Consider the following 27,365-nt stretch of genomic DNA (forward strand, 5'->3'; position numbering starts at 1 on the left):
TAGCCTTGGTTTCATTCATGTTAACATTAGAAGCCTCCTCCCTAAGTTTATTTTATTCACTGCTTTAGCACACTCTGCCAACCCGGATGTTCTAGCCGTGTCTGAATCCTGGCTTAGGAAGACCGCCGAAAAATCTGAAATCTCCATTCCTAACTACAACATTTTCAGACAAGATAGAACAGCCAAAGGGGGCGGTGTTGCAATCTACTGCAAAGATAGGCTGCAGAGTTATGTCCTACTATCCAGGTCTGTAACCAAGCAATTTGAACTTCTACTTTATATTTTTTATTTCATCCCGTCAGTAGAGGATGCCTGGTTATTTAAAAAAAATGCCTTCCTCACCATCTTAAATAAGCATGCCCCATTCAAGAAATTTAACCAACACAAAAACATCCTATGGCGTTCGGCATTGGCATCGAACAGCCCCCGTGATATGCAACTTTTCAGGGAAGCTAGAAACCAATATACACAGGCAGTTGAAAAAGCTAGCCTTTTCTAAGTAGAAATTTGCTTCCTGCAACACAAACTCAAAAAAGTTCTGGGACACTGTAAAGTCCATGGAGAATAAGAACACCTCCCTCCCAGCTGCCCACTGCACTGAGGACCTCAAACACTGTCACCACCGAAAAATCCACTATAATTGAGAGTTTCAATAAGCATTTTTCTACGGCTGGCCATGCTTTCCACCTGGCTACCCCTACCCCGGTCAACAGCACTGCATCCCCCACAGCAACTCGCCCAAGCCTTCCCTATTTCTCCTTCTCCCAAATCCAGTCAGCTGATGTTCTGAAAGAGCAGCAAAATCTGGACCCCTACAAATCAGCCAGGATAGAAAGTCTGGACCCTTTCTTTCTAAAATTATCTGCTGAAATTGTTGCAACCCCTATTACTAGCTTGTTCAACCTCTCTTTCGTGTCGTCTGAGATTCCCAAAGATTGGAAAGCAGCTGCGGTCATCCCCCTCTTCAAAGGGGAGGACACTCTTGACCCAAACTGCTACAGACCTATATCTATCCTACTCTGCCTTTCTAAGGTCTTCGAAAGCCAAGTCAACAAACAGATCACCGACCATTTTGAATCCCACCATACGTTCTCCGCTATGCAATCTGGTTTCAGAGCTGGTCATGGGTGCACCTCAGCCACGATCAAGGTCCTAAACGATATCCTAACCGCCATCAATAAGAAACAATACTGTGCAGCCGTATTCATTGACCTGGCCAAGACTTTCGACTCTGTCAATCACCACATCCTCATCGGCAGACTCGATAGCCTTGCTTTCTCAAATGATTGCCTCGCCTGGTTCACCAACTACTTCTCTGATAGAGTTCAGTGTGTCAAATCGGAGGGCCTGTTGTCCGGGCCTCTGGCAGTCTCTATGGGGGTGCCACAGGGTTCAATTCTTGGACCGACTCTGTTCTCTGTATACATCAATGATGTCGCTCTTGCTGCTGGTGAGTCTCTGATCCACCTCTACGCAGACGACACCATTCTGTATACTTCTTGCCCTTCTTTGGACACTGTGTTAACAACCCTCCAGGCAAGCTTCAATGCCATACAACTCTCCTTCCTTGGCCTCCAATTGCTCTTAAATACAAGTAAAACTAAATGCATGCTCTTCAACCGATCGCAGCTGGCACCTCCCCACACGTCCAACATCACTACTCTGGAAGGTTCTGACTTAAAATATGTGGACAACTACCTAGGTGTGTGGTTAGACTGTAAACTCTCCTTCCAGACTCACATCAAATATCTCCAATCCAAAGTTAAATCTAGAATTGGCTTCCTATTTCGCAACAAAGCATCCTTCACTCATGCTGCCAAACATACCCTTGTAAAACTGACCATCCTACCGATCCTCGACTTCGGCGATGTCACTTACAAAATAGCCTCCAATACCCTACTCAATAAATTGGATGCAGTCTAACACAGTGCCATCCGTTTTGTCACCAAAGCACCATATACTACCCACCACTGCGACCTGTACGCTCTCGTTGGCTGGCCCTCGCTTCATACTCGTCGCCAAACCCACTGGCTCCAGGTCATCTACAAGACCCTGCTAGGTAAAGTCCCCCCTTATCTCAGCTCGCTGGTCACCATAGCAGCACCCACCTGTAGCACGCGCTCCAGCAGGTATATCTCTGGTCACCCCCAAAACCAATTCTTCCTTTGGTGGCCTCTCCTTCATGTTCTCTGCTGACAATGACTGGAACGAACTACAAAAATCTCTAAAACTAGAAACACTTATCTCCCTCACTAGCTGTCAGAGCAGTTTACAGATTACTGCACCTGTACATAGCCCATCTATAATTTAGCCCAGATAACTACCTCTCCCCCTACTATATTTGTTTATTTAGCGCTTTTGCACCCCATTATTCGACTTTGCACATTCTTTCACTGCAAATCTACCATTTGTGTTTTACTTGCTATATTGTATTTACTTCATCACCATGGCCTTTTTTTGCCTTTACCTCCCTTATCTCACCTCTTTTGCTCACATTGTATTTAGACTTATTTTTTTACTGTATTATTGACTGTATGTTTGTTTTACTCCATGTGTAACTGTGTTGTTGTATGTGTCGAACTGCTTTGCTTTATCTTGGCCAGGTCGCAATTGTAAATGAGAACTTGTTCTCAACTTGCCTACCTGGTTAAATAGAGGTGAAATAAAATAAAATAAAAATAGTCGATTTGGAAGACCCATTTGCGACCAAGCTTTAACGTCCTGACTGATGTCTTGAGATGTTGCTTCAATATATCCACATAATTGTCCTACGTCGTGATGCCATCTATTTTGTGAAGTGCACCAGTCTCTCCTGCAGCAAAGCACCCCCACAACATGATGCTGCTACCCCCGTGCTTCATGGTTGGGATGGGGTTTTTCGGCTTGCAAGCCTCCCCCTTTTTCCTCCAAACATAACGATGGTCATTATGGCTAAACAGTTCTATGGCGGTTTTCGAGCAGTCGCTTATTCCTTTCTGAGCGGCCTTTCTGGTTATGTCGATATAGGACTCGTTTTACTGTGGATATCGATACTTTTGTACCTGTTTCCTCCAGCATCTTCACAAGGTCCTTTGCTGTTGTTCTGGGATTGATTTGCACTTTTCGCACTGAAGTACATGCATCTCTAGGAGACAGAATGTGTCTCCTTCCTGAGCGGTATGCTGCGTGATCCCATGGTGTTTATACTTGCATACTATTGTTTGTACAGATGAACGTGGTACCTTCAGGCGTTTGGAAATTGTTCCCAAGGATGAACCAGACTTGTGGAGGTCTCCAATTTGTTTTCTGAGGTCTTGGCTGATATCTTTTGATTTTCCCATGATGTCAAGCAAAGAGGCACTGAGTTTGAAGGTGGGCCTTGAAATACATCCACAGGTACACCTCCAATTGACTCAAATGATGTCAATCAGCCTGAAGTCAATCAGCAACGGAAGCTTCTAAAGCCATAAAATAATTTTCTGGAATTTTCCAAGATGTTTAAAGGCACAGTCAACTTAGTGTATGTAAACTTCTGACCCACTGGAATTGTGATACAGTGAATTATAAGTGAAATAATCTGTCTGTAAACAATTGTTGGAAAAATGACTTGTGTCACGCACAGTAGATGTCCTAACCGACTTGCCAAAACTATAGTTTGTTGACAAGAAATTTGTGGAGGAGTTGAAAAACGAGTTAATGACTCCAACCTAAGTGTATGTAAACTTCCGACTTGAACTATATACATACACATATATATACACATATGTGTGTGTGTGTGTATATACATATACATACATAAATCTATACATACACACATACATATGTGTGTATATATATATTTGCCCAAAAATATATGGGGGATTGGAAGTGATGCAGACAATTACATTGATGGCAACTACAATTTATCTGCAATATTAAACCCGATCTACCCCACCAAAACTGTTTTAAAAATGTAAAACAAATAAAAGGGTCTTTAGAATAGGGGATCAAAAACCTAAAACTTACCCTTTCCTTGTCGGTTTTCAAAAAGTCTTCAAAATGTCACCTTCTCAGGTGGTGTGTCTGTCTCTATGTCTATGAGGTGGTGTGTATGATTATCTTGCATTAACACCAGCGCTGTGTCTGTCCCTATTTAATACCTCAGCAACATGAGACCGGGTTGAGTTATGGGTGACGCCACAGATCAACTTGAACATGCTGCTTTGGCAAGTACTATCACTTTTGAAACAACAATGTCCCAATGTTTAATAACCAAGGGTAAGAAGAATTACATATGGGCCTACAGTAAATTGCAAAAAATAATGTAAGAGTAGTGGTTTTAGTATGTAGTATGATTTTACCATGTAGTAAAACATGATTATAATAATCACAGATCTTTAAGTTTAGTTCCAATAATTCTGTTGAAAACCTAAAATCCCTACTGCTCTGCAGAGGAGCCATGTGAGGAAGACAAAGAGACAACAGCTTCCTGCTTGGCAACGGTTGACCACAACACCCTGTAACCTACAACTGGCACCTGGAACAGTTACACTCTCACCCAGGCACTAAGACACAATGCCTCAAACAGTACCACCCCTATGCCTCAAACACTACCACCCCTATGCCTCAAACACTACCACCCCTATGCTTCAAACAGTACCACCCCTATGCTTCAATGCATCAAACAGTACCACCCCATGCATCAAACAGTACCACCCCTATGCTTCAAACAGTACCACCCCTATGCAAACAGTACCACCCCTATGCTTCAAACAGTACCACCCCTATGCCTCAAACACTACCACCCCCCTATGCCTCAAACAGTACCACCCCTATGCCTCAAACAGTACCACCCCTATCAAACAGTACCACCCCTATGCCTCAAACAGTACCACCCCTATGCTTCAAACACTACCACCCCTATGCTTCAAACACCCTACCACCCCTATGCCTCAAACACTACCACCCCTATGCCTCAAACAGTACCACCCCTATGCCTCAAACATGTACACACCACCCCTATGCCTCAAACACTACCACCCCTATGCCTCAAACACTACCACCCCTATGCCTCAAACACTACCACCCCTATGCCTCAAACCAAACTACCACCCCTATGCCTCAAACACTACCACCCCTATGCCTCAAACACTACCACCCCTATGCCTCAAACACTACCACCCCTATGCCTCAAACACTACCACCCCTATGCCTCAAACACTACCACACCCTATGCCTCAAACACTACCACCCCTATGCCTCAAACACTACCACCCCTATGCCTCAAACAGTACCACCCCTATGCCTCAAACAGTACCACCCCTATGCCTCAAACACTACCACCCCTATGCCTCAAACACTACCACCCCTATGCCTCAAACAGTACCACCCCTATGCCTCAAACACTACCACCCCTATGCCTCAAACAGTACCACCCCTATGCCTCAAACAGTACCACCCCTATGCTTCAAACACTACCACCCCTATGCCTCAAACACTACCACCCCTATGTTCGACACAAATAACAATGCACTAACCACAAGTAAGGCAGAAAACACTTTTCTTAGAATAATTGCGGTTTACAAAATGTTGATTTTGGCCAGTCTTATTACACACAATCACATATACCCAGACAGCAGTGTCAGAACCATAAAAGATAGAGCAGAATCAATTCCCTACCATCAGTGTCAAATGAACACAATCTGAGATATAATTGTCATATGTGAATGTCATCACAATTTCCATTAGACTTAAGGCTGCATTTCCTCCCACTGGCTCAGCACACTGATATGGGCTAACACTAGCTCCATTACAGCAGAACCAGTGAAGGCCAGCTCTGCACTGTCCCCTGATGATGCCCAGTCCTGACCTGCAAAGCACAGCTGACCTATGACAGCATTAATATGACAAGAAGACAGACCATTTTATGTAAATCAATAGACAGTTGGTTCCTTAAGTCTTCAACCTGGGTATTTGACAGGGTAAGATTAGTGCCCCCTGCTGGTTAAATAAAAGCAAAAGCAGAATTGACTGTCCACAGTCAAATCCATAGTCATATTAATCTTAATTAGATGTATTTTATACACATATAAATACAAATGTACATGTACACGTTATATACTTTTAGAGAAATATCTATTGTTTATGTATATATCCATATAAAAATATCAGTTCACATAAATTGTCTTGGACATTCTTATGATATACAAAGAACATGAAGCATTCTGTAATACAACAGGAGGTTATGGTATGTGATCAACAGACTGCAGTATATGGAGATTTGGTATTTGGTATGTTATTAGGATCCCCATTAGCTGTTGCAAAAGCAGCAGCTACTCTTCCTGGGGTCCAAACAAAACATGAAACATAATACAGAACATCAATAGACAAGAACAGCTCAAGGACAGAACTACATACATTTTTTTTTAAAGGCACACACAGCCTACATATCAATGCATACACACAAGCTATCTAGGTCCAATAGGGTTGAGGCGTTGTGCCGTGAGGTGTTGCTTTATCGGTTTTTTTAAACCATGTTTGCTTTTTATTTGAGCAATATGAGATGGAAGGAAGTTCCATCCAATAATGGCTCTATATAATACTGTACGTTTTCTTGAATTTGTTCTGGATTTGGGGACTGTGATAAGACCCCTGGTGGCATGTCTGGTGGGTAAGTATGTGTCAGAGCTGTGTGTAAGTTGACTATGCAAACATTTTGGGATTTTCAACACATTGTTTCTTATAAAAAGAAGAGGTGATGTCAGTCTCTCCTCAACTCTTAGCCAAGAGAGACTGGCAGTATAGTATTTATATCAGACCTCTGATTACAGTGAAGAGCAAGATGTGCTGCTCTGTTCTGGACCAGCTGCAGCTTAACTAGGTCTTTCCTTGCAGCATTCAACCACACGACCGTACAATAATCAAGATAAGACTAAACTAGAGCCTGCAGAACTTGCTTTTTGGAGTGTGTGTCAAAGCAGAGCATCTCTTTATTACGGCCAGACCTCTCCCCATCTTTACAACCATTGAATCTATGTTTTGACCACGACAGTTTACTATCTAAAGTAACGGCAAGTAATTTAGTCTCAACTTGTTCAACAGCCACACCATTCATTACCAGATTCAGCTGAGGTCTAGCAAGGAAGGATTTGTACCAAATACAATAGTTTTAGTTTCGTTTTTAGAGACGTTCAGGACCAGAGATGTGGTAGTTGTCAGTCAGTGTAAACCATCTAAAACACTGGTACAGTATACATCCTACACTGAGCATCAGTTTAGGTGTTTAGAGCCACAGTATACTTCCCACACTGAGCATCAGTTTAGGTGTTTAGAGCCACAGTATACTTCCCACACTGAGCATCAGTTTAGGTGTTTAGAGCCACAGTATACTTCCCACACTGAGCATCAGTTTAGGTGTTTAGAGCCACAGTATACTTCCCACACTGAGCATCAGTTTAGGTGTTTAGAGCCACAGTATACTTCCCACACTGAGCATCAGTTTAGGTGTTTAGAGCCACAGTATACTTCCCCCACACTGAGCATCAGTTTAGGTTTGTGTTTAGAGCCACAGTATACTTCCCACACTGAGCATCAGTTTAGGTGTTTAGAGCCACAGTATACTTCCCACACTGAGCATCAGTTTAGGTGTTTAGAGCCACAGTATACTTCCCACACTGAGCATCAGTTTAGGTGTTTAGAGCCACAGTATACTTCCCACACTGAGCATCAGTTTAGGTGTTTAGAGCCACAGTATACTTCCCACACTGAGCATCAGTTTAGGTGTTTAGAGCCACAGTATACTTCCCACACTGAGCATCAGTTTAGGTGTTTAGAGCCACAGTATACTTCCCACACTGAGCATCAGTTTAGGTGTTTAGAGCCACAGTATACTTCCCACACTGAGCATCAGTTTAGGTGTTTAGAGCCACAGTATACTTCCGACACTGAGCATCAGTTTAGGTGTTTAGAGCCACAGTATACTTCCCACACTGAGCATCAGTTTAGGTGTTTAGAGCCACAGTATACTTCCCACACTAAGCATCAGTTTAGGTGTTTAGAGCCATCTAAATGCGTTAACTTGATTCTACAACTGCACCTTTTGATGATTCAGTTCATGGTAGTCAGAGTTATTAGCCTGGTCCCAGATCTGTTCATGACATATTGTCACACCAAACAGAGAGACAGCACAAACAGATATAGGACCAGGCTACAGATTTATTCCAGTCAGCTTGAAATACACTAAACAATTAACATAGGACCTGATATTCTGAGTTTCTGATTTTCACTGAATCAAGTTGGAATGTGATCACCTGCTGTAATAGGTTCATCTGGATAAACCCAGAGTGAGATCGCTACCTATCATATCTCCCTGATCGGTTTCTCTCGCTGGTCTCCGCCTGTAATCATCTCAGCATCTCTATTGGTCCTTTTTGAAGATGAGATTGGCTGACAGGCAGTCTTTCCTATTGGCCGGTTGAACTGTGGTTTGACCATCCAGTGGTGGGACTGTGGCATAGTAGTCAGAGCCAGATCTCATCACTGCTCTTGCTGTTCACCTTATTAGATTTCGCCCACCATGGAGTACCGGGCAAAGCCTGGAGGGGGTGTCAACAACAAAATTTATAACAATGTACGGACATAGGTGGTGCACGGTATATACACACAAACAATAGTTACACACACACCCTTTGTAACAGCCTGAAAATATGTAACATTACATTAGTGTGGAGTGGGCCAACTAATTTCCATTCAACAGGTAAGCTAACCCTAAACCTCTGAACCCTGTCTTACCCCTCGCAGCATAGGCAGCAGACAGATCCTCCTCTTCCTCGCTCATCTTCTCCCCAAGGTGGTGTTTGGCGGCCTCTCGTGCTACAGAGTGACATAGTGATGAGGAAGTAGAATAACAGATGGGACGGAGTCATGGAGAAGACCACCGGGACAGGTGCCAATGCCCAGGGCACCAACATGACCACTCGGTTTCCTGTTTTGGAATTGCTTTGCACCATTGATGAGACTTCTACCTCGGTTCTAATGAGGTATCTGTCTCTCAGCAGTAGTGTCTTACCTTTACGCAGGGTGCTGAGGTCCTTGAGTTGCATGTTGGAAGGTAGAGACATGTTCTCTCTGGGTAGGTATATCTTGTCTACCTTCATAGTAGGTGATTCGACACTGAAACAAGAATCATGGGGTGTATTCATTAGTGCACACCGTCGCAAACCAAAGCAATGAAAATCAGTCTCTTCTTGGATAAATTCAGGTATGTCCCTCCCCGTTTTGGCATGTGTGCTTCCGTTTGTTTCCTAGTGAATACATATACATACATGTAAAGTATATTATTATACAGACACTTGCCTTAAATACTGTACTGTAAATACAAACAGAGGAGCATGCGCATGCATAAATATATACCATTGAATACAATACGTAAGTATTACATCTTAGTCATTTTACCAGACGCTCTTATCCAGAGCAACTTACAGTAGTGGTGAATGCAGACATTTTCATACTCCCTCCCACTTGACCTTTTTTTTCATATTCAAAGAAAGACACATTTTAAACCCACACCTACGCTGACAACTGACACAAACAACAGATAAACTAGCCAAATAATGTACGTTACCATTTTTTTGCCATTATAATCTCGACTGGCTCATCTGAAAAAAAACAAGCACAGACATTTTTCAGAGACTTAAAGTACCTCATTCATTGAATCATGAAAATACAACAGTTCCTCCCACCCTCCTTGCTCCCCTGTCTCACCGATGACGGTCTTGCCCTTGTGCAGAAGGCAGAGGATGAGAAGGGTAATGAAGCCCACTGCGCCCCCTGTCAGGATGCCCAGCACCGGCACCTCCACCCTGGACTGGAGGAACACTGGAGAATACAGATACAGGACTGTAGTAGAAAAAGGGGCTTTTCACACTATTGAGTGGAACCGAGCTGGGCCAAACCAAGCTATGCTCAGGTGGCCTGGTTACGCGTCCACCCTTTGCAAGACAGTCTGGTTCGGTACCATAGTGAGAAAAGGCTAAAAGTGATAACGACCTGCCAGGGTTAGGTTGCTCTGAGCTGCAACGACACTGTTGCTGGTGTTCACAGAGACGTTCCCTGATAGACTGCTCAGGGTGACCTGCAGCGTGTGATTGGTCAGCCATGGGTAGCTCCGCGAGTCCAGGATGAGGAAGTCCGATGTGTTGGCCACCAGCTGGCCAGACTGGTCCACCCAGGTGATGTGGGCAGAAGGGTTGGACCGTACTAAGGCAAAGAGGACCAGGGAGAGACCAGGGTCTGAGGTTTCAGTGTAGTGAGCGTTTACACGCAGAATCTCCAGCAGGACTGGGATAGAAAAGGTATGGGAACATAACAAATAGAGGGAAACTGAGCATCACATCAGTTCAATATTACTGGGTCTAAATAACCTACAGTGGTGGGATCATATTGGATATTGATATTCAATGAGAAGATCTGAGTAGGCAGAAGGACTGGGGTTAATACTGTATTTGGTTATGACACCTTAACAGCCACAAGATATAACCATATAAACACATTCCCCACAACACATCAGTAGATCATTCAACGAGCCTCCTGACACTGCACATTGAGGGTGACGGTGGTGTTGTAGCTCTCTCCACTGCGAGGGCTGGAGGCGGCACACACCAGCTCTGTATCCCACTTCCTGGCTCTCAGAGAGAAGGTGCTGTTGTGCTTGGAGTCCGATTTGAGCAGCCCAGACTCCTCCACTGATGTCATCACCAGGCGCCCAGGTGTCCGTTTGTCTGCCGGCTGTCTCTGTCGCTTCCCGTTGAGATACCACGTCAGCAGGGGCGGGGCATTAGGATTCCAACCCTCTGACTGGCAGTTGAACTTGTGGGTGACATTCTCTTTCAGTGTTAGTGCAGCTTGATGCCGTCCATCAATCTTGGGATCATGTTCGATCGCACCTGGATGTAGAGAGAAGTTTATATGTTCAAAATATGTGCACTTGAAACCCAGTGTCCATTTAAATGTACTTTTCATCTGTTTCTCATGAGAATCCTTATCCTTAATCAATATATTGTGACTCATAAAGTACTGAGTAGTATACTGTGTGGTGGTATATTTTCCATGATCCAGTCTTGTTACTGACCTGTCCATGCCCAAGCCAAAGTGTGTAGCAGCAGGACAGTGGTGCCTGGCCCTTGCATCAGACACAGACACTCCATGCTCGTCCACAGGACCACCAACACCCAGCTGCTGAGACCGAGACAGACGGACGGACGGACGGACGGGACAGGACAGGACAGTGGTGCCTGGCCCCTGCATCAGACACAAACACTCCATGCTCGTCCACAGGACCACCAACACCCAGCTGCTAAGACAGAGACAGACGGACGGACGGGACGGGACAGGACAGGACAGTGATTGCTCTCCAGTGACTGAATAGAGGGATTACACAGACAAGAGAATGACAAGGAAAACAGAGGTGGACAAACAGACAGAAACAAGACAGGGAGAGAGTGCGAGAGAGCGAACACTGACATGTAAGAATTACATTAGCCCTAGAAAGAAAGACAAGAAAACAGACAGAAGGAAAGAAACTGGAACTAAGACAGTAAAAACACACCGGAATAAAGAGGATAGATCCCTACGAGAGACAAAGAGAATGTGGTGATCACAAGTTGAGACAGATAAACAACTAATGTGAACAAAACGTCAACAGAGGAGCAGTAGCTTCTTGGACAATCCATTAAAAAAAGACAAAGGAACAGCCAATCAGAGAGGATACAACAGTCTATGAAAGACACAGAAATAGCCTAAGTGCATTTCAAATGATTTTTTACATTTTAGTAATTTAGCAGACACTCTTATCCAGAGCAACGTACAGTAGTGAGATCATACATTTCCATACTTTTTTCATTTTTGGTCCCCTGTGGGAATCGAACCCACAACAATGGCGTTGCAAGTGCCATGCTCTCCCAACTGAGCCACATGGGACCATAGGCATATAAAGACACAATGAACAGTGACGAGGAGAGGTAGAGCAAGAGTTGATTATGCTCCTCACAAATAGACCCTGAATCCAAAGTATTCAATCATTTGCTGGCTGTCCAAATTTGATTTGTGAGGAGCTGCAGTGTAAATTCTGAGTAGGTCTCTATCAGTAGATTAAAAACACAGGCCTGTTTAAAATAAGTCCGGGATTTCACACCACACATACAGTGCCTTACGAAAGTATTCGGCCCCCTTGAACTTTGCGACCTTTTACCACATTTCAGGCTTCAAACATAAAGATATAAAACTGTATTTTTTTGTGAAGAATCAACAACAAGTGGGACACAATCATGAAGTGGAACGACATTTATTGGATATTTCAAACTTTTTTTAACAAATCAAAAACTGAAAAATTGGGCGTGCAAAATTATTCAGCCCCCTTAAGTTAATACTTTGTAGCGCCACCTTTTGCTGCGATTACAGCTGTAAGTCGCTTGGGGTATGTCTCTATCAGTTTTGCACATCGAGAGAATGACATTTTTTCCCCATTCCTCCTTGCAAAACAGCTCGAGCTCAGTGAGGTTGGATGGAGAGCATTTGTGAACAGCAGTTTTCAGTTCTTTCCACAGATTCTCGATTGGATTCAAGTCTGGACTTTGACTTGGCCATTCTAACACCTGGATATGTTTATTTTTGAACCATTCCATTGTAGATTTTGCTTTATGTTTTGGATCATTGTCTTGTTGGAAGACAAATCTCCGTCCCAGGATGGAGTGTTCAGGGTGATGAGCTGTGTTGCTTTTACGCCAAACATAACGTTTTGCATTGTTGCCAAAAAGTTCAATTTTGGTTTCATCTGACCAGAGCACCTTCTTCCACATGTTTGGCTTGTGGCAAACTTTAAATGACACTTTTTATGGATATCTTTAAGAAATGGCTTTCTTCTTGCCACTCTTCCATAAAGGCCAGATTTGTGCAATATACGACTGATTGTTGTCCTATGGACAGAGTCTCCCACCTCAGCTGTAGATCTCTGCAGTTCATCCAGAGTGATCATGGGTCTCTTGGCTGCATCTCTGATCAGTCTTCTCCTTGTATGAGCTGAAAGTTTAAGGGACCAGGTCTTGGTAGATTTGCAGTGGTCTGATACTCCTTCCATTTCAATATGATCGCTTGCACAGTGCTCCTTGGGATGTTTAAAGCTTGGGAAATCTTTTTGTATCCAAATCCGGCTTTAAACTTCTTCACAACAGTATCTCGGACCTGCCTGGTGTGTTCCTTGTTCTTCATGATGCTCTCTGCGCTTTTAACGGACCTCTGAGACTCTCAGTGCAGGTGCATTTATACGGAGACTTGATTACACACAGGTGGATTGTGTTTATCATCATTGGTCATTTAGGTCAACATTGGATCATTCAGAGATCCTCACTGAACTTCTGGAGAGAGTTTGCTGCACTGAAAGTAAAGGGGCTGAATAATTTTGCACGCCCAATTTTTCAGTTTTTGATTTGTTAAAAAAGTTTGAAATATCCAATAAATGTCGTTCCACTTCATGATTGTGTCCCACTTGTTGATTCTTCACAAAAAAAATACAGTTTTATATCTTTATGTTTGAAGCCTGAAATGTGGCAAAAGGTCGCAAAGTTCAAGGGGGCCGAATACTTTCGCAAGGCACTGTATGCAAATGAATGTGTGAAAAGGCACCAGAAAGGACAAAACGCCTGATACTATTAATCACGGTTGGTCATAGTCACATGATCAATGTGTCACTGCCTTCCACTAAAGCAGGAATGTAAGCATGACATCAACATATAAAGCTGACGGCATGAGAATAGTATTCCCCAAATCAACAATTGTGCAATCAGTCTAGTAGGTAGAGGAGTGGAAGCTTGTCATTATAACAAGCACAGGCACGATGGATTGAAGGGAGTAACGGACAAGAGTGGGCTAGACTCTGCACAACACACTTAATCTGCTGTGCAGGGATGCATGCAGTGTCTCAAAACACACCCACCCAAACACATACACAGCAATGCACACAGCACTGTCTTTCAAACTCAGATACACCAACAAACAACACATAACAGTCCTAATCTTTCTTCCCCCATTCTTTCTTATGTTTCTCTCTCTCTCACACATACACACGTTAGTGTTACCTTGGCACAGTCGACAGAAAGGTGGTGGGATGATTCAGCCTGTCGGTCCTCCATGCATGCTGGGTAGGGTAGTAGAGGAGACGATAGGCAGCAGCCCCCCCCCCGGCTCACTCAACTACACACACACACACGATCCTCCGACTGCAGCAAGCAGCATTTAGTGGCTGACGCAGGCAGTCATGCTGTCGCCACACAGATAACAAGGGGAGAGGGGGAGCGAGAGGAAAATGGGACAAGCTACGCAATGCATCTGTCATTTAATGAGCCACTAACCATGTATTCCAAGGTGTGCGAGAGAAAAAGGGTGAAATGTCTGGAAGGAGAGTGATGAGGGGGGGGGGGCAAGGTGTCAGTCTTAAGGCACAGGGACTAAATTTATCCATAATTCTTGTCCATCTTCCAATCGCAGCATCCCTGCCTGCCCCTCCCCTATTACATACTACAGGGCTCCCATAGATCTGTGCTCAGCTACCGTTGCCTGAAAAGCAACTGCAGTGCAGCTCTACAGACAGACCAAAGAAGATGATCACAGAGCACTGCAGCACCGAGGTAGAGGGATGTAGATCAATAGCTTACCCAATGATCCACTTTCATCCCTACAGTGCTCCTGTGTCAGTGGCAAATAGGTCCTTTCCTTAAATCTGACAAATAGAACTAGTGGAGTTATTCTTCTCACCCATGAGAATTTCAGGTTTGTGCCCCATGTATCACATACTGTCAAACCTGGAGTATATGTCAGGGTTGATAATTTTTAAATGCAGTCAATTGAGGAAGTAAACTGAAATTCCAATTCCAGTGGGAATGTCTGTTTACTTTCTGAATTGACTTTATTGAACTGGAATAGAAAGCAACCCTGTTATAGTGCATAAAGATGTTTGCCGTCAGTGTACATGTTTGACCATCATTAAGTCTGCTCCTCAACTACAAGCAACTGCATCACAATAACTTCTATCTTTTGTATCGAGTCAATCAGTATGAAATTCAGACTGGCAAAAGACAAGCATTAACACAAGCAAACTTTCCACACAGGTGGTATACAGATTCCTTAAATGTATCGAACATCACCCAAACACATAGTCTTTTTAAATTATTTATTTATATATATTTATTTAATTCATCTCAGTTTGGTTGGAATTCTATTTAATCATTGTTGCACTTTAGTATTTTTGTACAAAAAAAAAAATTAAAAATTAAATGAAAGGATAGAAAAAGAGAACATAGGATACAGGTGCCGAGCAGAGAGCTGGTTTACAGACGATGGAGGGGGAAGTCAGACAGAAACAGATAAGGAAGAAGAAAACAAGGAGGTGGTCCCTCATCAGCAACACACACACAGTCCCTCGCTGGACCATGATGCACTGGGAGTCCTTGCGGACAAGGGGGAGGATAGGTGGGCGGATCATTCTCCCAAACCCTACGCTCACTATCTGAACTGTACATACTGCGTTGGGGTCAAAACTCGAGACCGCTCAGTTTATGGTCAGTTCCTCATTTCTCTCCTTCTGAAGCGATGGAGGACTGAATCCAGTATTGGGGCTGGAGTAGGTCTCCCTTGCTGATCATGTGACAAAGGGAGGGAATGAGAGAGCGAGAAAGAGATAGAAAAGGGAGGCAGCATATGTGCAGAGTAGTAGTCTCCTCCTGGAGATGTGGCCGTAGCGGGGCCAGAGTCGGGAGGAGAAGCAATGTCCATTGTGTGTCGGCCAATAAGGGGGGCGATGAGGTCGGAGACGGAGGGTACCACTGCAGATTGGGGGAGCGAGAGGAGAAGGGTTCTTTCTCTCTCCACCTCTAAATGTCTTATGATGATGATGGGGATGATTTGTCAGCTATATTACAGTTCCCCTCCATTTCATTTACTGCACTCCCAGCACCGAACCACCCTACAACCCCTTGCCTGCAAAATCTACCCCTAAAAAGCAGAGAACGATAACAATGGCATCAATGATTGAAATGATAAAAAGTAACACAAATAATCACTCTCCTCTTCAAGTGTCTCGATAATAAAACAATAAGAACAATATTTTTTTATGACAATGAAGGAGACTTCTCCCTGTACTCTTTTGGCTAAAAATCTCAATATTCCCCCCCCCAAATAAAAAAAATATGACATCTGAAGACATCCAAAAATACAAAATAATAACAATATAAAAATGCCTCCCCAACACCTCCCCCCAAAAATATGATACAGAAATTGCAATCTATACATGGTGTCGCTGTACAGAGGAGGAAGGGGAAGAATGTCAGTTAAAACTACCCACAATGCCACACTGTCACAAGAGGGGGCAGGGGAGCGATGGGGAGTGGAAAAAGAGGGAGGAAGGATGGAATGAACAGGGGGGGGAGAAGGGCATAAAACATGAGAGAACAAGGGAGTGAGAAAAGGAACAGGCAATATGAGAGGGTAAACAGGGAGAAGAATAAAAGATAGCATTGAACTGAAAGTGCAGAATTACATAAGTAATCAAAACTAAAATGTTGTCCTCCTTGCAACACAGAACATTTTTTTTTCTTTAATAATAATTGTCATTATAATCATAATAACAATAAAAACTTATTTTACAGTAAACAGTAATAACAATAATAGTAACAATAATGATCATAACTTCTAGATGAACATTAGCCGTAAAAATTAATTTTAAAAACAATTAAGAAAAAGAATGACAGAACAGGAAAATAAAATGTAAAAATGAGAGCTGGTTGTGCTGTGCAATCCTCGATGTCACTGAGCTCCATTGTTTCTTTTTTTAGCACCCCTGAGCCTGAACCAAACCCATCCCCGCAAGCCCAACGTAATGGGTCATTCTGAGAGAGAGCCTCATAGGATCTGAGATCACAGTCCACTCCGGAATGGTCCACCGGAATACAGCGGTGGGGAGAGGGAGGAGCGGACAGAACCTCACAGGAATCCCCACGCACAGACTTGGTGTGAATACTTTGGGTTTGTGGCTGAGTGTTTGCACGTGTATGTTTATGTGATCTATATATTTTGCCTGTATGACTGCCTGGGACATTGAGGCGCATGAGTATGTTGCTATGGCAACAGTTGGGGGAGGGGGACCACAAGGGGTAGGAAGGAAGAAGTGAATGGGGGTGGCAGAGACCAATCTATCCAATCGGATGGAAGAGCAGAAATGGAGAGAGCCAATGATGGCAATGCTTGCTAGATGGCTGTGCAGAACAGAATGCTGGCATTGGACCCACTCCCCCTCACCCAGCCAATCCCCTCCCACCCACCCCAGACTGCAGCCTGCAGGCAGCCTGCCCTCCCCCAGGACTGACAGAGAGTGCCCCCTCTAGACAGACAATGGCGGTTTGGCGTGATGCTGCTCAACACAGGTGGCTGATGTGGACCTTTATACACAGGACACGCTCCTAGGAGAGAGAGAACACAAAGGGACAGAGTTAACGCTAGGGGTGAATCCCAATTATCTTTCCCTCATCTCAAAACACATTGAAAGAGCAGATCTGAGGTTCCTCCCCACGGTCCTTCTCCTCCAGTGTACTTAGAGAAGGCAGTGAAAGAAGGAGGTGAGGAACCAAGGTAATACTATTGAGATTCACCCTCGATATCCCCTAGCTAGGAGCACTAACAGTTCAAGTACTGTGCTTTATCATGTTCACCTCTTGACCAACAAAGTCGGTACTGTGAATGAGAATCAGGCCAGAAATGACCTGCCTGGCAAAATGAAGGTTTAACTAACTGACAGCTGATCTAAGAACAGCATTAACAAACAGTGGCAACAGTATGGACAACCATTGACATGATTCTGGCTAAAGACATTCACTCACTGTAGACGGAGTGTAGCGCAACAGAGTCATACTGTAAGGTTGTCCAAAATGGCTCCCTATTCCCTATATAGTGCACTACTGGTCAAAGGCCCTGGTCAGAAGTAGTGCACTACACAAGGAATAGGGCACCATTTGGGACGCAGCCTAAGTGCATGTGCATACCTGTGCTAGACCCCGGCCTGCTCCATGCTGTACTGCAGGTCTGGGGGTTTGTAGCTGTGAAGGATGTTGCTGGTGCAGGACGACGGGTAGCAGGCTCCAGCGTGGAGCTCTCCCTCCACGTCACATACTGCCAGGAGAAAAAACACACACAGCCTTTCAGAAGGAAGAACTCCTCCATGTTCAAGGCAGGTATTTGGTGGGTATTGTGAGTGCATGAGCATGATCCTCCGTGGCTCAGTTGGGCGGCAGGTAGCCTAGCGGTTAGGACGTTGGGCCAATAACCAAAAGGCCGCTGGTTCGAATGCCCGAGCCATCAAGGTGAAAATCTGTCGGTGTGCCCTTAAGCAAGGCACTTAACCCTAATTTGCTTCAGGGGCGGCGTATTACTATGGCTGACCCTGGAAGTTGTTTTTAGGATAGAAGCATCTGCTAAAATGGCATATATTACACTATACATTAGTCATGTGATAGAAATGATTTTAAATAGTTCACATTTGACCGAGTCTGCCATGTTTCACACACTTTAACCCATTTGGTGTGTGTATGTGTATGTGACACTGACCCGACTCTTCCCGTTGGTGGAGCTGCTGGCTTCCTGTCAGAGGTGATTGGTTGAGGATGTCAGACATGCGGGCGGAGCTCAGAGCCTTGCCAGCCAATAGGCTCATCCCAGTCATGGGCTCGGCCTGGTCCTGAGGAGGTACAGAAAGACACGTTAAGTTCATAAATGCACGCAATGTTCAATTCCAAATCAACCCCTCGTCCCTACCCCTAGGCATGCCATACAGATCTGAAAATATAGGTATGAGCAACACGGTGCATCGTGCCCTCTGATAGGTAAATTAAGACCTATCCATTGAAACTATCCAATCGTTTGAGATCTACATAAGAGGCTGAGAAATTCAGTACATTCTATTTCTATGGTCCCAAACAGAGCACATTATGGCACCGTGAGAAACTCACATAGGCGTCGTCGCTGGTCTGGATGGTGTGGTGGCGCTGTAGCTGGCCCCGGGGCCGATAGCCGTCCCCCTGGGGGACCCTGGTGGAGTAGCCCACTCCATTATGGTCAGGCACGCCCTGCTCCATAACCTGCTGCCCCTGGGTCCTGCAGTCAACATGCTCATTGTCTGGAAGGGGGGGAGAGAAGGAGGCAGGGATTACTGAAGTTAACAATGTAGACTGTAGCTTGTGCGACCGAAGCAGGAGAGCGTGTAAAACGCATGCGAATATTAACATACAGTGACGTGAAAGCTGTTTGAGACTACAGAAATAGAATGACTAGGTTCTACGTCTGTGGTTGAGCCTGCTTGGCCATTACCTCTGGTCGTGGTGGTGCTTCTGATGTAGCCGTGTCTGTGTGTGGGGGAGTTGTAGGGGGGTGTCCCTCCCCGGGGGGGGCCCAGTAGGTCATGGCTGTCCCCACAGCCTTGGGCCTTGGCCAGGAGGCCCTCATGGTAGCCGGGCGGCAGGTCATCCTCCTCCATGCTCTCAGAGTGGGGTAGGCTGGGGGGCTGGACGTCTAGGGGCATGATCTGGAGGAGGTGTTGGTAGGGGCTCCCCGGCTCCAGAGACTCCCCTTGGCCGAGCTGGCGCAGCAGCATCTCCCGTAGTCCTGGGGCACATTGGGGGCGTGGGGGTGCCGGTCGAGGGCTCTGCCTCTTCAGTAAGGAGGCCAGGTCCTGGGGGGCAGGCGGGGTCGGCGTGGCCCGTCAGGGAGTGGCGGGGGAGAGGAGACCCTGTAGGGTGGGGGTGACGTGCTGCTGGGGCCGGTACTCCAGGGGGGTGGGGGAGAGGAGAGCCTGCTGCAGGGCAGAGGGGCTCCCGTAGCCCCCGCCTCCGGCCCCACCGACCACCCCACCCTGGTAGGCCTCCATCCCTGGCACCTTAAGGGAGGTCCCCTGGAGGTAGGGGTTGTAGCCACCCACCACCCCAGAGGCCCGAGATCCCTCACTGAACAGATGAGGGTTGTTGAAGGCGGCCTGGTCGTATGTGTTGAACCGTCCGAGGCTGCGACTGGGGAGTTAGGGACCAAGGGAAGAGAGGGAGAATAGTCAGCTAATGCCACTTGCAACCAAATGAACCGTCCAACACAAACTCCAGCAAATACTGAGAGAGTTCTTCGAGGAAAAAAACTAATACACCATTGAGATAGTATTCTGGATTCCTCACAGTCAAAATGTGCAAAACATAAGCATCTGTCCATCGCTTTTGGGATTTTCTATGATCTCCGACTGTCTAGATTGTTTTTAAAAGGACCGGATTGAATGGGCTGATGGGCCCATATGTTTGACACCCCTGTTATATAGAGTACTTTGATCAGGGCACATGGTCTAAAATGGTTCACCATATAGGGAATAGGGTGCCACGGGCAACACAGTTTATAAAACTGTACTATGAGTGAGTTTTTGGCTTCAGGAACATGGTTTCCTAGGGTTGACTGAGGTATGAGAGACTGAAATCTACAATAACTGTGAACATTATGAAAACGAAAAATAAAAAGGTGGGGAGAAAAATGAAATTGAAGAATTCACAAAGAAAGTCCAAAACACAGAATTGAAGAACATGAAAGTTGAAGAAAAGTGCTGGCAGAAAAAGATGTGCAAAGGCATGCCGGTTCAGGCACAAAGTGAGCAGCGGTGTGAGGGTCACCTGTGGGTCTCGGCGTTGTCTGCACTCAGCTGCTTCCCCAGGACCCGGTGGGCGCACGGCGTGGAAAGGAAGGCATGCTGCTGGCGCTGTTGGGCCCCGCCCCCTCCCAGCTCCACCTCCTGCACCTGGATAGTCACTTGCTGCTGGGGCATGGGGATGCCCCCCCCACGGGAGGAGGAGCAGGGCTGCTGCTGGGGCATGGGTACACCCCCGCCACGGGAGGAGGGGCAGGGCTGCTGCTGCGGAGGCAGGGTGACGGGGCGCAGGCCGCAAGGGGGAGGACTCCCGCTGGAGGGCTGATAGAGGGCGGGGCCGTGCTGGTACTGAACCGCTGATGGCACACCTGTGGGAAGGAGGGAGAGATCAGTCAGTCAGAAGAGAGCTACTGTACCTACAAACTGGTTATTTCAACCATCACTTCGTCCTAATAAGGGATCATTAACAATTGAGTCATATTGACCTTTATCATCCTTTAGTCTAATAAAGAAAGACAAGTAAGGCTAAGAGGTAGAGTTAGAACTCACCATGGCCCTGCATCATCGCTGTTGGAGGGGGACTCTGATTGGGCTGTCTGAACAAGTGGTTGCTGGCATGTGTAGGCGGTGGGCTGGAGGGCTGGATACGCAACCTGAGGGAAGGGAGAGAACAGAAAGGGATGTAAATAACACTCATTAATAGAGCGGCACAAAAGCCTGGCTTGTTGGCGGAGCTTCTCTGAGCTGCACTACATGTGTTTAGCAGACAATTGCCATTGAGTGTGTTATTTTGAACCAAGGTGTCTAAAAATAAATTATTGTTTTTAGTCACTAATGATTATCATTAGTCTCTCGCTCAGAGTTGTTGTGTGTGTGGTGTTCTCACCTCTGGAGCTGGTGGGTAAGGTGACTGGGCTGGCACTCTCCGTGTCCCAAAGACAGGGCCTGCAGAAGGGGGAGAAAGATTCAGACAATGGAAAAACAATTTAGGAACACATCATGGCACGTGTTTACTGTATTTGTGTCACATCGACCAGCCTTTCGTGGTGTCTTTCAGAGAGAGAAGAGATGGGGACAGAAATGTCTAGGCTAGGGTCATGGTGACTTGCATCTGCTAGTGTAGAAAACGCTGCTCCCGCTGATACAAACCATGCAGTGTGCGTGTCGTTCTCTGTGTGTGTGTGTGTGTGTGTGTGTGTGTGTGTCCATGTCGGTGTGTGTCACAGTGACCTGTATCTGCTGGTGTAGAATCTGCTGCTCCTGCTGGTACAGGAAATGCTGTTGTTGTGTGTGCTCAAGCAGCCTCTCGTCCTGGGGGCAAGCGTACATCTTCTGCAGCTGCTCACACTCCTGGTACACATACGCGCACAAACACACAAACATATTGTCGTTAGAGACCACACAAAGAAAGGCGGAGGCACCCGGAATATAAGGAATAGCATTATTTGCTGTCACGTTCACTCAGAATAGCTCCATCCAATGACAATAGAATGCAACGATAAACAAGGCTCAAATCAATCCAAGTCCAGATCCAAAAGGCCTCTTAACAGGTTTTACCCCCAAAGCCATAAGACCGCTGACCAGCTAATCAAATGGCGACCCGGACTACTTGCATTGAACCCCCCTGTTTAGGCTGCTGCTACTCACTGTTTATCATCTATGCATAGTCACTTTTCCCCTACCTACATGTACAGTTGAAGTCGGAAGTTTGCATGCACTTAGGTTGGAGTCATTAAAACTCGTTTTTCAACTCCTCCACAAATTTCTTGTTAACAAACTATAGTTTTGGCAAGTCGGTTAGGACATCTGCTTTGTGCATGACACAAGTAATATTTCCTACAATTGTTAACAGACAGATTATTTCACTTATAATTCACTGTATCACAATTCCAGTGGGTCAGAAGATTACATACACTAAGTTGACTGTGCCTTTAAACAGCTTGGAAAATTCCAGAAAATGATTCCATGGCTTTAGAAGCTTCTGATAGTCTAATTGTCATCATTTGAGTCAATTGGAGGTGGACCTGTGGATGTATTTCAAGATCTACCTTCAAACTCAGTGCCTCTTTGCTTTTGACATCATGGGAAAATCAAAAGAAATCAGCCAAGACCTCAGAAAAGAAAAATTGCAGACCTCCACAGGCCTCATCATTGGGAGCAATTTCCAAATGCCTGAAGGTACCAAGATCATCTGTACAAACAATAGTGTGCCAGTATAAACACAATGGGACCATCATGTCGCTAAGGAAGGAGACGCATTCTGTCTCCTACAGATGAACATACTTTGGTGCGAAAAGTGCAAATCAATCCCAGAACAACAGCAAAGGACCTTGTGAAGATGCTGGAGGAAACATGTACAAAAGTATCTATATCCTCTATGTCCTATATCGACATAACCTGAAAGGCCGCTCAGCAAGGAAGAAACCACTGCCCCAAAACCTCCATTAAAAAAAACAGAATACGGTTTGCAACTGCACATGGGGACAAAGATCGTACTTTTTGGAGAAATGTCCTCTGGTCTGATGAAACAAAAATAGATCTGTTTGGCCATAATGGCCATCGTTATGTTTGGAGGAAAAAGGGGGAGGCTTGCAAGCCATAGAAGACCATCCCAACCGTGATGCACAGGGGTGGCAGCATCATGTTGTGGGGGTGATTTGCTGCAGGATGGATTGGTGCACTTCACAAAATAGATAGCTTCATGAGGTAGGAAAATTATGTGGATATACTGAAGCAACATCTCAAGGCATCAGTCAGGAAGTTAAAGCTTGGTCGCAAATGGGTCTTCCAAATGGACAATGACCCCCAAGCATACTTCCAAAGTTGTGGCAAAATGGCTTAAGGAAAATAAAGTCAAGGTATTGGAGTGGCAATCACAAAGCCCTGACCTCGATCCTATAGAAAATTTGTGGGCAGAACTGAAAAAGCATGTGCGAGCAAGGAGGCCAACAAATCTGACTCTGTTACACCATCTCTGTCTGGAGGAATGGGCCAAATTTACCCAACTTATTGTGGGAAGCTTGTGGAAGGCTACCCGGAACGTTTGACCCAAGTTAAACAATTTAAAGGCAATGCTACTGAGTTTAAATGTATTTGGCTAAGGTGTATGTAAACTTCCGACTTCAACTTTACATATTACCTCGACGAATCTGTACCCCCACACAATTGACTTGGTACCGCTACCCCCTGTATATAGCCTCGTTACTGTTATTTTATTGTTGCTCTTTTACTTTAGTTTATTTAGTAAATATTTTCTTAACCAACAATGCAGTATTAAGAAAAATAAGAGTTAAGGGCTTGTAAGTAAGCATTTTACGGTAAGGTCTAAACCCGTTGTATTTGTCGCATGTGGCAAATAAGATTTGATGTCAAAAGACCATTTCCTTCTTATGTACATTTGATAGACAATAAAGCTTTTTGAATTAAATTGAATACATTTCAGAGTCCATGAGGTTTGTATATAAGGCATGTTGTCCTTCCTTACACTTCTAAAATCGCTGTTGACTCCATAATACAGACCGGTTCTGAAATTGTCAAATGTTTATTTTCGCTATTGCTTTGTTGTGCACTGTTACAATGTCCTTGGAGATCCCTTCGCCACCTCTCATCCCAGCCTTGACATTAAACTGTTAAATCGATTAGCTGATATCTAGCCTGGTCCCAGATCTGCTTGTGCTATCCTTTCGGCATGACAAAGAGTTGACATGACAGCACAAACAGATCTGGCACAAGGATAGCTGAAGTGGTTTTGGGTGCCGAGATAACTCTAGCTCTGACCGAGGGCAGAGGTGCCGTCAACATCAACGGCAGCTTGTTTTGTGTTGCCTCACCCCCGTAACCCAGCAGCCTAGTGTTTACTCCGACCACGTCACCATTGAAACTTGAGTCTATGGGATTACTCCTAATTACCACTAGTTACATCAGCACCCGTGGCCAATCCCAATATCCCCTTCAACCTGCCTTTAAACCCTCTATACCCATCCTACCATGGCCAGGGACCTCTAACCTCTTGATACCCCCCTCGGTGCCCCCACCTTGGATCTACAGTACCAGTCAAAAGTTCAGACACACCTACTCATTCCAGGGTTTGTCTTTATTTTTACTATTGTAGAATAATCGTGAAGACATTACAACTTTGAAATAACATGTATGGAATCACATAATAACCCAAAAACTGTTAAATCAAAATCTATTTTATAATTGAGATTCTTCAAAGCAGCCACCCTTTGCCTTGACAGCTTTGTACCGTCTTGGCATTCTCTCAACCAGCTTCATGAGGTTGTCACCTGGAATGCATTTCAATTAGCAGGTGTGCCTTCTTAAAAGTTAATTTGTGGAATTACTTTCCTTCTTAATGCGTTTGAGACAATCAGCTGTGTTGTGACAAGGTAGGGGTGGTATACAGAAGATAGCCCTATTTGGTAAAATACCAAGTCCATATTATGGAAAGAACAGCTCAAATAAGCTAAGAGAAATTACAGTCCATCATTACTTTAAGACATGAAGGTCAGTCAATGCGGAACATCAATAACTTTGAAAGTTTCTTCAAGTGCAGTTGCAAAAACCATCAAGCACTATGATGAAACTGGCTCTCATTAGGACCGCCACAAGAAAGGAAGACCCAAAGTTACCTCTGCTGCAGTGGATAAGTTCATTATATAAAACTGCACCTCAGATTGCAGCCCAAATAAATGCTTCACAGAGTGCAAGTAACAGACACATCTCAACATCAACTGTTAAGATGAAAATCAGGCCTTCATGGTCGAATTGCTGCAAAATAAACACTACTAAAAGGACACCAATAAGAAGAAGAGACTTGCTTGGGCCAAGAAATGAGCAATGACATTAGACCGGTGGAAATCTGTCCTTTGGTCTGATGAGTTCAAATGAGAGATTTTTGGTTCCAAACGCTGTGTCTTTGTGAGATGCAGTAGGTGAACGGATGATCTCTGCATATGTGGTTCCCACCGTAAAGCATGGAGGTTTGCTGGTGACACTGTCTGTGATATATTTAGAATTCAAGGAATACTTAACCAGTATGGCTACCACAGCATTCTGCAGTGATATGCCATCCCATCTGGTTTGCGTTTAGTGGGACTAACATTTGTCTTTCAACAGGACAATGATCCAATACACCTCCAAGCTCCAGGGCTATTTGACAAAGAAGGAGAGCGATGGAGTGCTGCATCAGATGACCTGGCCTCCACAATCACATGACCTCAATTAAGATGGTTTGGGATGAGTTGGACCGCAAAGTGAAGGAAAAGCAGCCAACAAGTGCTCAGCATATGTGGGAACTCCTTCAAGACTGTTGGAAAAGCATTCCAGGTGAAGTTGGTTGAGAGAATGCCAAGAGTGTACAAAGCTGTCATCATGGACAAGGGTGGCTACTTTGAAGAATCTTCAATATATTTTGATTCGTTTAACACTTTTTTGGTTACTACATGATTCAATATGTGTTATTTAATAGTTGTGATGTCTTCACTAAGATTCCACAATGTAGAAAATAGTAATACATTTTTTTTTTAAACCTTGAATGACTAGGTGTGTCTAAACTTTTGACTGGTACTGTATGACAAAGCGACTCTTTGGCTAAAGCAATTCAGTGTCTCAATCCAACGCTGCACAATCAGTCCTTAAAATGTGTATGGAATCCAACTAATTGAAGGTTAAGTGGGAGTAAGTGGATGAGATCAATGGAAACTTGTTCACACTTCTACAGCATGGACATTTCTGTAGGTTGCTGTAGGAAGATAAAATGAGACAGAAGCGTACGGGGTAAGGCAGGACAATGCTTAGGAACTGCAGGGCTTACACAAATAAGTATTGTAGACCGCAGATCAACGCAAAAAAATACAAGTTTGTCTTTACATATTTCAATATAGTTCAGCCAGCCCTGGAGTTGTGCAGGTGAGAAAATGTAGGGGGGAAAATTGACAAAAAATATGGAAAAATTAAGCCGGAAAAGTGCGTTGATTACGTGTTCTTTACATGGAAAAATATTGAATGAAAAGCAGAAAATTTTAAATGTCTGGTTTCTGGGAAAACTAAAATGGTATGGTTTCTGGAAAAAAAAAGATGGATGGGAGAGAGGGATCTTTAAGTAAACAGACTATACAAGAACCAACTTGCGTTTTAGTGTCTGCACCCTCTCTCTACACTGGTTATACCCCGTACCTACCTGTTCCATTGTAAGGCAGGACCCGCAGGATCAGGTGGCTAGGGTAAATAAGGACCAGCACGGATGTGACAGAATGAGAATTAAGAGGCATTTAAATCGATGGGATCTCAATGTTTCACACCACCTGGACCCTCCAAGGGTCCAAGTAAAGCACTTGGAAAGCTATCTAGCTGCGTGCGTAAGCAAGTGGTTGTATTGTGACAAAGGAATTAATTGAATCACGGTAAGACCCGCTCTTTTCACTGAATGCATTCATAAAAGACTTTCCAGTGACACCAGACTGTTTGGTATGATGATAGAGGACGTCAGGGGCCAGGCATTAAACACCAGTACAACACCAGGTGGAGATGTTCACACTGAATCTATGTCGTCTAAAGAGGCTCAGGATCTAAATCTAACCCAGCACGCCTGTCCTTTCACTGTGTAGGAAAACAAACTAAGAGGAATTACATGGAAAGTGAGTGGATGATGTCAAGGGAGGCTTGTGTGGCATTCACACTTGCGCCCCAGGGGTTG

At 44.7% G+C, this 27,365-nt stretch overlaps 2 protein-coding genes across 2 annotated transcripts in view; both read right to left on the reverse strand.

The window, feature by feature from the left end:
- Positions 1-7,518: 7,518 nt before the first annotated feature.
- LOC112265949 (transmembrane protein 25-like) lies at positions 7,519-14,512 on the reverse strand. Its single transcript, XM_042295988.1, has 9 exons — positions 14,088-14,512; positions 11,087-11,308; positions 10,551-10,901; positions 10,006-10,296; positions 9,721-9,834; positions 9,581-9,614; positions 9,026-9,129; positions 8,749-8,829; positions 7,519-8,552 (listed from the first exon to the last, which is right to left on the reverse strand). Exons 2-9 carry the CDS (start codon positions 11,160-11,162, stop codon positions 8,518-8,520), a joined length of 1,086 nt encoding a protein of 361 aa, XP_042151922.1. The 5' UTR covers positions 11,163-11,308; positions 14,088-14,512; the 3' UTR covers positions 7,519-8,517.
- Positions 14,513-15,164: 652 nt separating this feature from the next.
- The window catches only part of LOC112265198 (serine/threonine-protein kinase SIK3 homolog), a 53,283-nt gene continuing 41,082 nt past the window's right edge, over positions 15,165-27,365 (reverse strand). The window contains 11 exon segments of the mRNA XM_042295989.1: positions 15,165-17,462; positions 18,042-18,168; positions 18,604-18,733; positions 19,005-19,171; positions 19,363-19,724; positions 19,726-19,771; positions 19,774-20,057; positions 20,694-21,036; positions 21,218-21,321; positions 21,555-21,613; positions 21,899-22,018. Coding sequence (XP_042151923.1) covers positions 18,047-18,168; positions 18,604-18,733; positions 19,005-19,171; positions 19,363-19,724; positions 19,726-19,771; positions 19,774-20,057; positions 20,694-21,036; positions 21,218-21,321; positions 21,555-21,613; positions 21,899-22,018 — 1,737 coding nt within the window. The 3' untranslated portion in view covers positions 15,165-17,462; positions 18,042-18,046.

The sequence above is a fragment of the Oncorhynchus tshawytscha genome, linkage group LG13 (genome assembly GCF_018296145.1).
Source record: "Oncorhynchus tshawytscha isolate Ot180627B linkage group LG13, Otsh_v2.0, whole genome shotgun sequence".
Classification (NCBI taxonomy): Eukaryota; Metazoa; Chordata; class Actinopteri; order Salmoniformes; family Salmonidae; genus Oncorhynchus; species Oncorhynchus tshawytscha.

Bases quoted from the DNA above. Each gene is read 5' to 3' on its own strand.
- LOC112265949 (XM_042295988.1), bottom strand. From the start codon at position 11,162: ATGGAGTGTCTGTGTCTGATGCAAGGGCCAGGCACCACTGTCCTGCTG. The intron at 10,902-11,086 runs GTCAGTAACAAG...CTCTACATCCAG, and splicing joins TTTGGCTTGGGCATGGACAG to GTGCGATCGAACATGATCCC. The intron at 8,830-9,025 runs GTAAGACACTAC...GTCACTCTGTAG, and splicing joins CCTCAGCACCCTGCGTAAAG to CACGAGAGGCCGCCAAACAC.